The following is a 15,347-nucleotide window of genomic DNA, read 5'->3' on the forward strand; positions in this document are numbered from 1 at the left end:
TCAAATACTAACATAGTCATTAGAGTGGTGGAAATGTCAGAAGAGACAAGGCAGCATATTCAAAAGCTGTTGCAAAGATGAGACTGATAGGCCTTGGGAACAGCTTAAAGATGGGAGGTCCTCTGGCACTTGCTAGTTGTGTAACTTTGGGTAAATCACTTACCCTTGTTTGCCCCAGTTCCTCATCTGTAAAATGGCAAACCATTCCAATATCTCTGACAAGAAAACCCAAATAGAGTAGTACATGACTGAAATGACTCAACAATAACAACAAATACATTCTCTGCACTTAAAATTCCAAAGTCTAATTACATTGATAGTCAGGGTCCCCAGGGCACTACTGCTATATCACCTCTCAGGGATCTAAGCTTGAAAGGTTACACTTAAAGGTGGGTACAATGTGATTCATCCTCTAATCGCATGCCAGTCAGACATCAGACTTTCCTCTCATTCCCTTCTAAACCTCTTGCAATCTGTCTTGCTTATCAATCCATTGAAACTGCTCTCTCCAAAGTTACTAATCATCTCTTAGTTGGCAAATCCAAAGGCCTTTTCTCAATCCTCATTCTCCTTGACCTCTCTTCAGCCTTTGAGGATGTCGATGACTGTCTCCTTAATACTCTCTCTTTTTTTTTCCCCTATGTTTTTGGAACACCATTCTCTCCTGGTTCCTACCTCTCTGACCTCTCCTTCTCTTTGCTTTACTTCATTGTCTTCCAGATCATACCTTTCAACTGTAGGTATCCTTCAGGGCTCTCTTGTGTTCTCTTTCTATACCACTCTGTACTACTATGGGTTTAATTACCATCTCTATGCTGATGATTCTGTTTTATTCCTCTATCTCAACCCCTCTACTGACCTCCAATCTTACCACTTCCATTGCCTTTCAGATATACTGAACTAGATGCCCAGTAGACATGTTAAATTCAATATATCCAAAACAGTACTCATTATCTTTTCTCCAAAAACCTTCCCCACACCTACCTTTCCTATTACTTTAGAGGGAAAGACCATCCTCCCTGAGGGACTCTTCATGCTCACAACCTAGGACTCATCCTGGATTCCTCACATCTCTCACTTCCCATCTCTAAGCTGTTACAAAGCCCTGCCTGTCTCATCTTTACAATATCTTTTGAACATGCCGCCTTGTATCTTCTGACATTTCCACCACTCTAATGAAGGCCCTTATCACCTTATGCCTGGATTTTTTCTGTAGCCTGTTGGTGGTTGTGGTGCCTGCCTCATCTCTTCCCACATCCTTTAAGAATTTGAATGTTATACCACTTTGTGCATATATATTTAATATTGATATTACTTCATTGTCTATGGTACCTTTTAGCAAGATATACTTTCCTTCCTTAGCTGTTTTAATTATGTCTATTTTTGCCTTTACTTTGACTAAGATCACAATTGCTACCCCTGTTTTTTTGTTTGTTTGTTTTTTACTTCAGCTGAAGCATAATAGATTCTTTTCCAGGCCCTTACTATTACTTGTGTGTGTATGTCTCTGTGTTTCACATGAACAACATATTGTAGAATTCTGATCCATATTGTAGAAACTGTGGTCCATTGCTATCCACTTTCATCTTATGGGAATGTTCATCCCATTGACATTCACAGTTATAATTACTAACGTATTTACCTCCATCCTATATTTCTTCCTGTTTGTCCTTTCTCTCCTTTCACCCTTTTCCTCCTCACCAGTGTTTTCCTTCTGTCTACCACCTCTCCAGTCCTCTCTTCTGTCATTTCCACCACCACCACCACCACCACCACCACCACCACCTTTACTTAATCTCTTTCCCTCCTACTTTTCTATTGGGTAAGAGATTTCTATATTCAACTGATTATGTATATTGTTCCCTCTTTGAGCCAATACTGATGAGAGTAAAGTTCAAATAATGCCCATTACCCACCCTCTCATCTTTCCCTCCACTGTAATAGGTTTTTTGTGCCTCTTCATGTGAAATAATTTATTTCATTCTACCTCTCCCTTCCTTCTGTATCCAGTGTACTCCTCTTTCTCATCCCTTAATTATTTTTATGTCATTCTTTCAAATTTACCTTACACCCATATCCTCTGTTTTGTATACTCCATCTAGCTATACCCTTAGTGGTACAATTTTATCATCTTCCCATGTAGGGATATAAACAACTCAGCTCCATCGAATCCCTTATGTTTTCTTTTCCCTTTTTACTATTTTAGGTTTCTCTTGGGTGCTGATATTGGAGATCATTTTTTTTTGTTTATTCTGTTCTTTTCCTTATGAAAGCTTGAAATTCTTCTATTTCATTGAATGACCTTTTTTTTCTTCTTGGAGTACTATGCTTAATTTCACCATGTAGGTGATTTGTGGTTATAGTTCTAGGTCCTTTGCCTTCCAGAATCGTGTTCCATGACCTCCATCTTTTAATGCTGTAGCTGCTAAGTCCTGTGTAATTCCTATTGTGGTTCCCCAGTATTTGAAATGTTTCTTTCTGGCTACTTGTACTATTTTTTTTGCTTGACCTGAGAATTCTGAAATTTGTCTAAAATGTTCTTTAGAGTTTTTATTTTGAGATCTCTTTTATGAGGTGATCAGTGGATTCTTTCAATGCCTATTTTGCCCTCTCGTTTCTGGATATCAGGGCAGTTATCTTAAGTAATTTTTTTTTTAGGCAGTTGGGGTTAAGTGACTTGCCCAGGGTCACACAGCTAATAAGTGTCAAGTGTTTGGGCTGAGGCCAGATTTGAACTCAGGTCCTCCCAACTCCAGGGCCAGTGCTCTATCCACTGCACCACCTAGCTGGTAATTTCTTAAAAGATACTATCTAGGTCTTCCTTTTGATTATGGCTTTCAGGTAGCCCAATGATTCTGACTGTCTCACCTGCATCTATTTTCCTGGTCAGTTGTCTTTCCAATGAGGTATTTTGCATTTTCTTCTATTTTTTTTTATTCTTTTGAATTTGTTTGATTGATTCTTGATTTTTTCATATAGTCATCAGCTTCTGCTTGCCCAATTTTAACTTTTTAGGAGTTGTTTTCCTCAATTCTTTACTTTCTTTTCTATTTGGCCAATTGTGCTTTTTAAGGAGTTGTTTCCTTCAGTGGATTTTTGTATCTCCTTTTCTATTTGGCCAGTTTTAATTTTTAAGCAGTTGTTTTCTTTTTTCCAATCTGTTGATTCTTTTTTCATGATTCTCTTGCATCACTCTTATTTCTTTTGCCAATTTGTCTTCTACCTCTCATGTGATTTTTAAGCTCCTTTTTTGAGCTCTTCCATGAGCTTTCTGGCTTAAGGCCACTTCCCATTTTCTTTGAGGTTTTGCCCGTAGATATTTTGACATTGTTGTCCTCTTCTGAGTTTGTTTCTTAGTCTTCCCTGCCATCATAATATCTTTCTATGGTCAGATTATTATTTTATTTTTGCTCGTCTTTTTTGGCCTTTTCCCTTTCTTTTAAATTTGAGCTCTGCTCCTAAGGTAGAAGGGGCACTGTCTCAGGTTTCTTGTGCCAGGGACTGAAGGTCCTCACTGTTTATTTGGTGCTGTGCTTAGAGCATGGGGTGGGGGTAGCTGGAACTGCTGGAGTCCATAGTGGTCTGTTAGCTTACCTGTTACTGAGCTGGGGTCCTCGTGCTGGTGTCTGGGATGTGCTAAGACCAGTGGGATGTTTTCTGCATTTCTCCATGGCTACACTGAAGCCATCTGGTTACAGGAGGCTGCCTGTTTGCCCAGGCTACTGTGAAGAATGTAGCAGGGGCTGTAACTGGTAGCTGCTGTTTGCTTGGGTACCCACCTTTTTGCCCAGGGCTATGCTGAAGCACTTCTTAGAGCTGGAGTCTGCAGGTTCCTCTGTCTATGCTGGGGCATGTGTGGGTGATGCTGGTGTTGGTGTTTACCTGCTCCACTGGGGCTCAGGATCTCCCACTGGTTTGCTGAGGTGGAGCTTACTGCCAGCTCCTGGGATACTTCCTGTCCTGGACTGTATTCCCCTTTTACTCAAGTGAGACAGACCTGTCTTGCTAATCTTTCAAGTCTTTTGGGCTAAAAGATTGTTTTACCATGTCTTTTTCCTGGTTTTGCTGTTCTAAGATTTTTTTTGAGGCACTATTTTTTGGTTATTTGGAGGTGAATATAGGAGAGTTACGATAATTTACTGCTTACTCATCATCTGGGCTCCTGGAACTTGTTTTTTTCTGAATTAGCTTTTAGAACTAGATATTCACTATGGTAGTATAGTTGTTATGAAATATCTCCCCACAGTGTCTGTGACACACTCTCCCACAAGTAGATACATAGTTCAGGGGAAAGTGGAGTCAAACTTAGACAGCATATATTGCATAAACGTAAATAACAACTCCTAGAAAAATATTTATCTCCCTTTGTTCATCAATTTGAGAGTTATTTTGAGTTTCTAAAGCAGACTCTGTAGTCAGCCAGCCACTGATGTTGTAGAGGACATTGCTGAAATGCTAATGAGAAGTTCAAATCTTTTGGTCCTCATATGTTCACAAAATTCTCCTCCAGTGAAAGGGTGACAGACTAGGCAAAAGCTTTCCCCACATAATCCCATTAGGGAAGATATCCCTGCTTCTTCACCAGCAGACACTAAAATCTCTTGGATTTTGCACTAGTCTTTTTGTTTTTTTTAAGTAGGGGAACAATAGAGATTGACCAAGTAAGTCCCTCAAGTTAGAAGAAAAAATTTCTTGTTTTGCCTAGTTGATTTTTTTCTTAGTTGATTTCTACTCCTTGTTCACATTTAGTTTATGCTTCTGATTGATTTAATTGAGATGCAGCTTAATGTCTTCTCACATTAAATGAGGTTAGGTTTTTGTCTAGGCTGGTTTCTATCTTTAAATAGGAATGACCATTCTTTATTAAAGAAGATTTAGATTCAAATATTCTATTTTTTCCACAAATAAAATCAAAACAAGGCAACAAATATGTTTTAACTCATTCATGAAAATGGACAATAAAATGAAGAAGCAATTAGATCATGACATTACTATGATATTTAGTATTCTCCATATTTTTTTCCCATTCCTTTTTTGATTTTTTGATAGTCACTATCAGAGTACTTTGAGTAATGCTCCAATGTCCCTTCTAGTTCTACAATTCTGAAAATTAAAGATATATTCATGGCATCAAGAATATTAAGGTGGCAGCATCCTTAGAATCAACAGCAGAGCCAGGATCTGCATCCAGTCTTTGGCTCCAAATCCAATGTGCATTCATCTGTATCGTGCTGCCTTTTTTATGTTTAAGATCCATTATTCTGATCCAGGAAAGCAATTCCTAGAAGTGAAATGGCTATAAACCGAAGTGAATAAAAGTTAACACATGTTATGGTAAGTGGAAAGGGAAACATTAATTAAAATTATAAGATTTTGAAAAAATAAGGACAGTACAAATTTGATATAATATATGCACAATTTATAAACCATAACTGATTGTATAATATAAATTATTATTGTTGTAATTGCATTCTTCTATCCTAATGTTAGACATTGTTTTTAAGGATAAATAGGTTACCTTGAAAACTAGTAAGTGGGTACTCATGCCCATTTAAGAGCATGTATAAAATTTAGTCTTTCTTCTACTCTCTTAAATTAAGATCCGTTGAGAGTCTAGGGAAAACTACAAATCTTTTGTTTGCATTTTGTTATACTCATGATCAGTATTGTTTTATTTTGAACTTGCTAAGTAAAAAACTCACTGAAGTCATCTGTGTCCAGCTTTATCTTAGAAGGGTTATATTTGAATAGTAAATTCAACTTTATTGTCACACTATAGAATAGAATTTAGTTGCTTTAAAGATTGCTAATTGGACTATTAAAAAGAAGTTAAATTTTGGTACTCATAGCTTTCTTTAACCAGTGAACGCCATTCTAATTCCTGCAAACAATAAAATCCAAAGTCAAGTTTAAAATATTTATAGTTATTTATTACTAGACCCTCATTCCTATTTAAGTTTATTTAACTTGTGGATGTCTTCTGGAATAACAAAAGATTTCAGTTGTTTTATAAAACCACAACTTAATTTCCTTAAAACTCATAATTTATATGGCAAATGCACTAGCCTTTAGGGCAAAATATTAACATACTACTGTATGAGCTATAAGCAGGGATTTTATTTAGGAAGAAGGGAGCTTCTGTGCTAAGCCTGACTCAGGCCAGCTCCTGGTACTTTAGATTCAGTATTGGGGGGAAAATGAGATACTTAAAAGTCATTCAACAGAAAATAAAGGCAAGATTTACTCAGCCTTAGCAGGAGATTATTCAAGAAATGTAGGCATTGATGATGTCTCAAGTTGATTTAACTGAATGAAGCTTCCTAGCCTGAGTTATGGACCACGAATGATACACTAGCCAAACAGTCCCTGGAGCTCTGTATGGCTGCTTTGTATTCAGGCTCCCAGAGTCAGCATTCTATACCTATAGACTCTTGTTTCAACCAATAATCTAAAGTCGTCTCAGTACCTTCTAAGGAAAATCTATTCCAGCTTTCATGGGTAGAAAAATTCAAATATTGCTCCTACTAGAGATAGGCAGCTGATGGTATATATTTGAGGAATAATAATAAAGAAGAAGAAGGAGGAGGAGGAGAAGGAGGAGGAGGAGGAAATATCAACAAATTGTTTTTTTGAAACTCGGAAGAAAGCAGATGGAAGTTCAGAAGTGGACACAGGAAAGCAAGTCAATGTTGTTACTATTACATTAAAATTGAATATATACATATGTGAAGAGCCATATGTAATAAATTCAGAATTTCTCTACAGTAATCTTATTCTGACATATTTTGTATATGAAAACATTCATTTTTGTTCATATTTTTAAAGTGTAACATGGCAGCCAAGAAATATAAGACAATCTTGGGTTGCTTTAAGGTATAGTATCTAGATATAAGAAGATGAATTAAAGAAAAAAAAACACAGGAAAAATAGCCAAGAGATCAATATATGCTGAAATGGACAGAGAAGTTAAGGTTTAACCAAAATCAGCCCTCTGGAACTTTACTGATAAGGGTTAGGGCAGTTACCAGACAATTTTTAGGACGAAATCAGAGGGCAAAAGTGACGGGCGAATGTTATCTGCATAATTCAAAGACCACGGAAATAGAGGGTAACATTTCGCCATCATATGTGCTTTCACACAGTAAAAGCTGTTAAAACATGTTTGTAAAATGACTAAAAAGGAAGCAAAAGCTAAAAAGATAGTGATATGTGGAATAATAAAAGGTTTCTTGTGAATTAACAAAAAATACCACAGAATCTCAGGTTTGGAAGGGACCTCAGGCTGTCTAATCCAAATGTATCTGATCTCTTTTTCAATCTTTTCTACATTTCCCTCTATCACGTCTTTGACAATTGGTCATTCAGCCTTTGCTTGACAATCCAGTAAGCTGGAACCTACCTCCTGAGGCATCCTCTTACATTTTTTGAAAGCCCATAATTGATAGGACATTTTCCCTTACATCAGTGTGGAATCTGCTCCTCTCTAACTTTGTCAAAGTTCCTCTTCTTCTGTCCGCTGCGGCCACAGGGAACAAGTCCGGATGCAATCTCTCACCTGTTCATTACTCCCCTGGCTCCTCAGCAAAGTGGTATATAGATAGTACATTTTTTCTTTTAAGATGATGAAATCTTACCTTGAGAGTTTAAAGCCAGAGGGAAAATTGACACTATCAAATTTGGAAAACATTTTATGGAAAGTTCAGGTAAAGGAAGCTATAAAGACACAATTGAATTGAGTTTATTGTTCATAATCGGGTTGATGTACTGTAAGGGCACACTTAGCAACACTACATGTTGTAGCTTAAATTTTTTCTAAAGGGCAAAATGATTTAATATTCTTGACAATAGCATCATAAACTACATTATACAATCATTTTTTTTGTTTTTAACAATAACAGAATTCTTACTCCCATGTTAAACACTATACTATGACAATATAACCTAAATAAAGAGGATTTTCTCCAGAAGAACTAGTTGTAGACATCTTTCAGCTCTTAGAATAATTTCTGTGCTAGTGAGCAGAAATATAACCCTGTGATAAATAGTATGAGAAGTAGTTGTTGCTTGAATAACACCATAAAATGCTTCTCTTAATTACAGAATGACATAAAAACCCTGAAGAAATGGATGGCAGAAGTTGATGTTTTCCTGAAGGAGGAATGGCCAGCTCTTGGGGATTCAGAAGCTTTGGAAAAACAACTGGAACAGTGCACAGTAAGAAATATTTATATAAATGCTGGAGTAGTTGGTTGTATAAAATGAGAAATAGCCAAGTCTATACCATCTATGCAAACTTCGCTCTACTTAGACTAATTTTCATGATATACTACTTTAAAATTCAGTTTTAGGTAAGAGTAAAAAAACTCTAGTATGAGTCATTTGTTGAATCATAATAATAAATTATGGTGATGTGGGGGATGAGGTGTTGAACTTGGAGTCAGGAAGAACTGAGTTCAAAATCTAGCCTCAGACAATTACTAGCTTTGTCACTCCAGAGAAGAAACTTAACTTTTGTCTGCCTGAGTTTCCTTATCCATAAAATGGGGTTGATAAAGCTCCTCCTAGTTCCCAGGGTTGTTATGAGAAACAAATGACATAATATTTGTAAAGGACTTTGTAAACCTTAAAGCAATATATAAATTCTGGCTATCATCATCAGTCAGTCCTATCTCCTAACATGTTTGTTGTCTTGTTCTCTGTCTCTCTCTCTCTCTCTCTCTCTCTCTTCCTCTCTCCTTTCCATACACACACACACACACACACACATATATATATATATACATACATTTATGCATATACACATATAAGTATGTGTTTGTGTTTGTTAATCTTGTATATTTTGTGCCTGCAATCCAGTGGGAATCAACATGACAGCTTCTGTTGGACGTAAGAAATAGCAACATAGTATGGACAATTCTCAGATAAAGAAATCCCCCCCAATAATACAGGTCCACAGCTTTCCTTCAGTTTACAGTCTGAAAAAATTGCCTAGAGCCCTACGAGGTTAAGCGACTTACCCAGTATCACACGGACAATGTAAATCAAAAGCAGGACTTAAAACCCAGGTCTTTCTGGCTGTGACCACAGCTTTCTAGTTGTCTCTTTTATATTCGCAAAAGCCTAATAGTACCTGGGGAAAGTTTGTGAAGTATCAATTCACTTTTCTATTTCTATATAAACACTTGCTGTAGTATTCTTTTTGTTTCGAATTCTAGATCTTTTCAAAATAAGAGTAAGAGTAAAACCTCACACTGATATTGTGATTAGGGTTTACTCCCTCAAGTAGTTGGATAGTGTAAGTGTCATCACCTCCATTTTATAGATGAAGAAAAAGAGACTCAGAATCTAAGCTATGGTTAATATCAGAGCTTGAACTTGGACCCAGGTTTTCTCACACTAAATCTAAGGACCTTTATACTCTATCTCACTATCTCTCAGATCAGAATTTATGTTAGTTTGTGTTAGTATAAATACTAATAGTAATGTAAACTCATATCACTAATTTTGTATTTTTTCTCATAACAGAAATCTTATATTTTTCTTTTTTAATAATCAAAGTATTTTTCAGTTAAATTCCAAGACCAGGAAGATAATGAAATCATGTCAGTTTTGTAATACTAGTTACTCTAATATACATATCTTAAATTTAAATTTGATTACATACTGTTTTAAAGTTTACAAAGCACTTTTACATACATTATCCCATTTGATTCTCAGAACATACCTTTGAGGTAGGTGCTATAGGCATTACAGATGAGAAGAATGAGGCTCAAAGAATTTAAGTAATTTGCCCAAAGTAGAACAGATAATAGAGACAGCTAAGTAGCTCAGTGAATAGAGTGCTGGGCATGGAGTCAGGAACACCTGAATTCAAATCTGGCTTCAGACACTTACTAGCTATGTGACTCTGGGCAAGTCACGTAACCTCTGTCTGCCTTAATACACTGGAGAAAGAAATAGCAAATCACTCTGATATCTTTGCCAAGAAAACTTCATGGTCAGCATGGGTGTGCTATGATCCACTGGGTCACAAAGAGTTTGGCATGACTACTCAACAACAACACTTAATACATGTCAGAAGTGAGATTTGAACCTAAGTCCTCCTAACTCCAAGTTGTAGCATTCTTCCCTCTAACCTATGTTGCCTATGTGCATTTTTTCAAATTGTGCTATACATTTTTCATTTATGGTACTATTAAAAAAACCTTTCTTTTCTTTAGGTTTTAGTAAATGACATCCAGACAATCCACCCAAGTTTAATCAGTGTCAATGAAATTGGGGAGAAGATAAAGAATGAAGCAGAGCCACAATTTGCTTCCAATGTTCGAGCAGAATTAAAAGAACTTAATGCTCAATGGGACCATATTTGCGAGCAGGTAGGTGGTCTATAATTGTGTCTCGATTTCATTTGGTTAATATTCTCATTTTCCTTTGTCTCCCTTTTAACTGCTCCTCTCTTTCAACTTTTCACTGACATTTTTGAGTACTCAGACATTTCCAGTTCAGAATAATTAATCTTCTATTACACAAAGTTTACTTCAAATACAGAAATATCTCCAGAGCAGGTGTTACAGAGTGCATGATTTAGTCTTACTGAGGCTCAAAAGTTGAATGTCAGAAATATAGATTGGCTTCACAAAATGAGCTGTCACTTATAGAAAAATAAACGTTCTTCATTTTTTAGTCTATGTTTTCATTTAAATCTTTTTTGAATGCGTATCTATAGGTAGAGCCTATATTAAAATGAGCATGGCAGAGAGGTAAAAAGAATAAGAAAATCAAAGTTACACATGAAAATATATTGGGGCAATTATTATTGAATATGACTAAGACATTTCAAATTTAACTCTGGCCTAGAATGCTACCTGAATGGGAGGCAGGCAGTTCAGATAAGTGATACAGCGAAAACCTGATATTTGCACCAGACTGAACATTGATTAAGAATAAAATGAGAAACTGAGATTTATTCCACTCCATAGTTGCCCAAAATATCAGCAAGAAGCTCAAAGGCATTAGGAGAGGGGTCAACTAGTAAAACCAAAGCCAAGGATGATGATCAAGTCAGTAGCCTCCTAGCATGACCAGGGATGGGCCAGAAACACGTCTGGCCTCTAACAAGTGCTATGTGTGGATAGCAGAGGGCTTTCCTGAGAAAACCCCAGAATAATCAAAAATTCCTAGGGTGGAAACTATAGAATCCCTGGGGAGCAACAGTAATCAAGACACTTCACGTCAAGGTATCCTAAAGTACCCAGCACTTTGTCCTGTGAAGCCATAAGTGACCTAAAAGATCCAAGGGAATGTAGCCCATGGATGTGGAGATCAGTGCAGGAACCCAGTTATGAAGGGGAAGACCAAGCAAAGCTGACTGCTTTCCCCAAAATCACAGAACAAATCAGAGCCTGCCCTGGCATCAAGCCTCCATTCAAGAACTAAACCTGGAGAGATGAGTATATCAATGAATACTCCAAACATTTTAAATATCACTGCAGATACAGAGATTCTCCCCAAAAGAGAAACTAACTCCATAACAACTACAAGTAGGAATTCAAAGGAGAAAATTTTTTTTTTCTAAGGTCCTATGTAAATAACCTAGAAGAAATGCAGCAAGAGATTTAAGAATGAAATGAAATTCCCAGAGGAAAAAAATTGGAAGGAGAATAAATAGTTTAGGAGAAAATGTAAACAATTTAAGACTAAAAGTATAACCATCAATTGAGGAATGGCTTAACAAATCGTTGTATAATGAATGTAATAGAATGTTTTTAAGTTCTAAAAAAACTGAAAAGAGATTATATCAGAGATCCTTGGTAGTACGAACTAATGCAGAGTAAAGTGAATGGAATCAGGAGAACAATTTGTGCCAGGATAACACCGCCAAATAAATTTGAAAAAATTTAAAAAAACAACTTTGAAAAACTTAAGAATTCTGATCGATGAAATGATCAATCTATGATGACACATGTGACCTACCTCTTTACAGAGAGGTGATGGATACAAGGTGAGAAAAAAGATGTACCTTTTAGGACAGGGCAATTGTGTGTATTCATTTTCCTTGGCTATGCTTATTTGTTACAAGGCTTTCTTTTCTCTTGTAGTTTTAACTAGAGAGGGGCATAGATAGGAGAGGGAATAGCAATAGTAGTGCCAAATAAAGGGGGACTGCTGAAACATTTTAAAAAAATACCAAGAAGAGAACAGAAGAAAACTCAGAAGGAAGAACAAAAGAGAGGCAAAATCATTTTGAAAATTAGAGGTAGAATTTATTATGTCATTTGAAAAAAAACCCAATGTTCTTTTCTTTTGTGTTTAAGCTCAGAATTTTTAAAAAAATCAAAGCATGTGTATAGATCACTGAGTGAATTGATTTAAATAGCAATTATTAAGTGATTATTCTCTACAAACATATGGGAGATACAAATAGAAAAATAACAGTGCTTGCTTTAAAGGACACCCCCTCCCCCATTATAATGGAGGAAATGGCATAAATAACAGGTTTCAGCTATAAATCAGATAAAAAAAAGATCCATTGAGTACAATTGCCTAAATGTGTTTTTATGGAAGGAATTATAAGGGGAAATAATTTAACAAAACATTTTAATGAGTCATTTTTCATCTCTTCATTTCTTAGATACAGGCTTTATTAAGAGGATTCAGTGGTACAGTGGGAAGAGTCCTAGATTTGTAGTCAGAAAATCAAGATTCTAATCCTGAACCTGCTATTTATTGCTTATGTCACCTTGAGCAAGGTATTCAATCTTAGGCCTCACTTTCCTCACATTTAAGATGAGAAAGGTGGCCTAGATGATCTCTAAGATTCATTCCATTTTTAAAATCTATTATTTTAGTGTCATTTAGTCATTAATTTTTGGTTTTTTAGAAGAAAAATATCAGAAAAATTTATATAAAAGAGACTGAAAAATATGAAGCATAAAGGATCAAAGTATGCCTACTTCTTTCTATTTCAAAAAGTATGATTTAGAGAGGAAATATTGGGTACCTTTATAGTCATGGAATATAGATTTTAATATTCTGTTAGTGGTTAAAAAACTGAGCCAGTTTTGTAATCCTTTTTTTTTCTTTTTCAATTTGTCTGTGCTTTATAAGCAACCTTGAAACATTTTGAGGTCATGATCTACACCCTAGATTGTCTTATTAGATATTGTATTTTAGAGGAAAATAGAGATATGGTTCCCACAGCCCCACTCCACTAAAAAGAAACCTCAGACAAACACTTCTTAATAATTTCACATCTTGTCTCTACCATGACCAAGCTTCATGTATTTCTGTATTCTTCATTTCAGCTATAGGCTTTTCAGTCTTAGATATTCAATTTTATCTATCCTATTTGTGAAAAAGTACAAGACTAGTCCATAGTATTAACCTCTGAACTGCTGGTCACCTGATATTTTTGCTGCTTTCTCACTCAATGTTATTTCAGTCAGCATTTGAAAATGTGTAGTCTTTGTACCTAAATAATTTTATCAACAAATATTTATTAAGCACCTACTATATGCCAGGTACTTTGCTAGCCACTGGGGATTCAAAAAGAGGCCAAAAAAAAGTCTCTGCCCTCTAGAAACTCACAAACTATTGAAAGAGATAACTCTCTCTCTCCATATATGTATGTATATATACACATATATACATATATATGTATACATATATTGTGCAAAAATACATATATGCATGTATATACATATATACACACAAATACACACACATTTATTATTCAGTCATTTTTCAGCCATGCCTGACTTTTCATGACCGCATCTTGGCAAAAATACAAAAGTGGTTTGTCTCTAGCTCACTTTACAGTTGAAGAAATGGAGACAAACGGATTAAGTGACTTACCTAGGGTTACACAGCTAGTAAGTATCTGAGGCTGGATTTGAATTTAGGTCTTTCAGACTCCAGATCCAGCATTCTATTCACTGTGCTATCTAGCTGCCTTTCTTCCCTGCCCTGCTTTCAGCATCTCATGTACTACAGCCTCTTACATTGATAGTCAACTTGAGGACCCGGAAGTCAGCACAGTTCATCTCCAGATTTCCAATAAAAAAAAAAAAGATAAAGGCTAGCACGGTGCCAACTAGTATCAGGATTGCAGGTACAGAGGAGAACACATATTACTAATCATAATTTCTGTTATGATTGACCCTTTGGAAACTGTAATACTTCATTATTGGTCCCTGCCAGGATTGGTGAAGAGGCCATGATTATCCTCATGGCCTTCCATGTCCAACTTTATCCCTCGTTCCCTATCTGTTTCTTTCCCCAGTCACTTTTCTACCAGACACAACTGGTTCCTAAGCAAATTTCAACACACAAACTTTTTTTCTACAATGATTGAGATTCATATAATTTTATCTTTTCCTTAATTTCTACTTCTGTCTTTCCAATTCTGTTATGAAATTTGTATGGCTCTTTTGGCTTGGTCCAATTTTATTTTATCTTGCTCTGTTCAACTCAGCTCTTTGGTTCCATTCATATATAAATTCTTGGATTTTATTTCTGGTTTTCTTCCTGGTTACTCCTCCAGCACTTAATACATTGTTATATTATATTCCTGTTTCCCAATTTACTTTGCTTAATGTCCCCCTGATGACAAACAGAGCAATCACTATCTACCCATAAGTTCTCCTTTAGTTCCAGGCTTTTGACTTCTGGCCAGTAACATTTACCCTCCTGCATTTATCGCTTAGCCATTCCTGTATAACATGTAGGCAAGAAGGTAAAAGGTATTACAAAAAAAAAAGAATTGAAAAAGCAACATAATTTTTCTGGAGGTGAAGCTATATGGAAAAAGCTATTGCTTACAAAAATATTATAGTTACATTAACTCACAGAAGGAACAGCCCTAGGCTAGTAGGCTTGTTTTTTTTTTTCTTGAAATAATTCATTTCTGAAAGAAGTATTCTGAAGAAGTTATTATCTAGAATAAATAGATTAAAAATACTACTGATGTCTTCCTGGAAACAAAATTTAAAATTGTAACTTACCAGCTAAAGACTTTGGTTGATACATTTAGGGAGTCCCTAATTAATTAATCAGAACAGGGAAAAAAACACAAAATAAAAATTTATATTACTATAGTGAAATGCTGGGCTATTTTAAATGCGTTATGAAGAAGCAATTATCTGCAAAGCAAATATCTACAGTCTGATTTTGGCCCTGATTCTAAAAAAAAATACCCCTTCCTTTCTCAAGGCATGATTTTTTTTATCCACTCTCATTAATGTATCTACACATAAAATGTGGTTTTTTTGTTCACTATTCGATCAGTTTTGCTGACAGATAAATTTTATTTGTATGATGGTTTTTGTGGGGACATAGGTTTACTTTGC

The 15,347-nt window shown here is 35.8% G+C and overlaps 1 protein-coding gene across 1 annotated transcript in view; it reads left to right on the forward strand.

The window, feature by feature from the left end:
• Positions 1-15,347, forward strand: part of DMD (dystrophin) — a 1,828,382-nt gene that overhangs the window by 352,011 nt on the left and 1,461,024 nt on the right. The window contains 2 exon segments of the mRNA XM_078146592.1: positions 8,101-8,214; positions 10,221-10,376. Coding sequence (XP_078002718.1) covers positions 8,101-8,214; positions 10,221-10,376 — 270 coding nt within the window.

This window comes from Phascolarctos cinereus, unplaced genomic scaffold (genome assembly GCF_003287225.1).
Source record: "Phascolarctos cinereus isolate Bilbo 61053 unplaced genomic scaffold, phaCin_HiC Scaffold_726;HRSCAF=1367, whole genome shotgun sequence".
NCBI lineage: Eukaryota > Metazoa > Chordata > Mammalia > Diprotodontia > Phascolarctidae > Phascolarctos > Phascolarctos cinereus.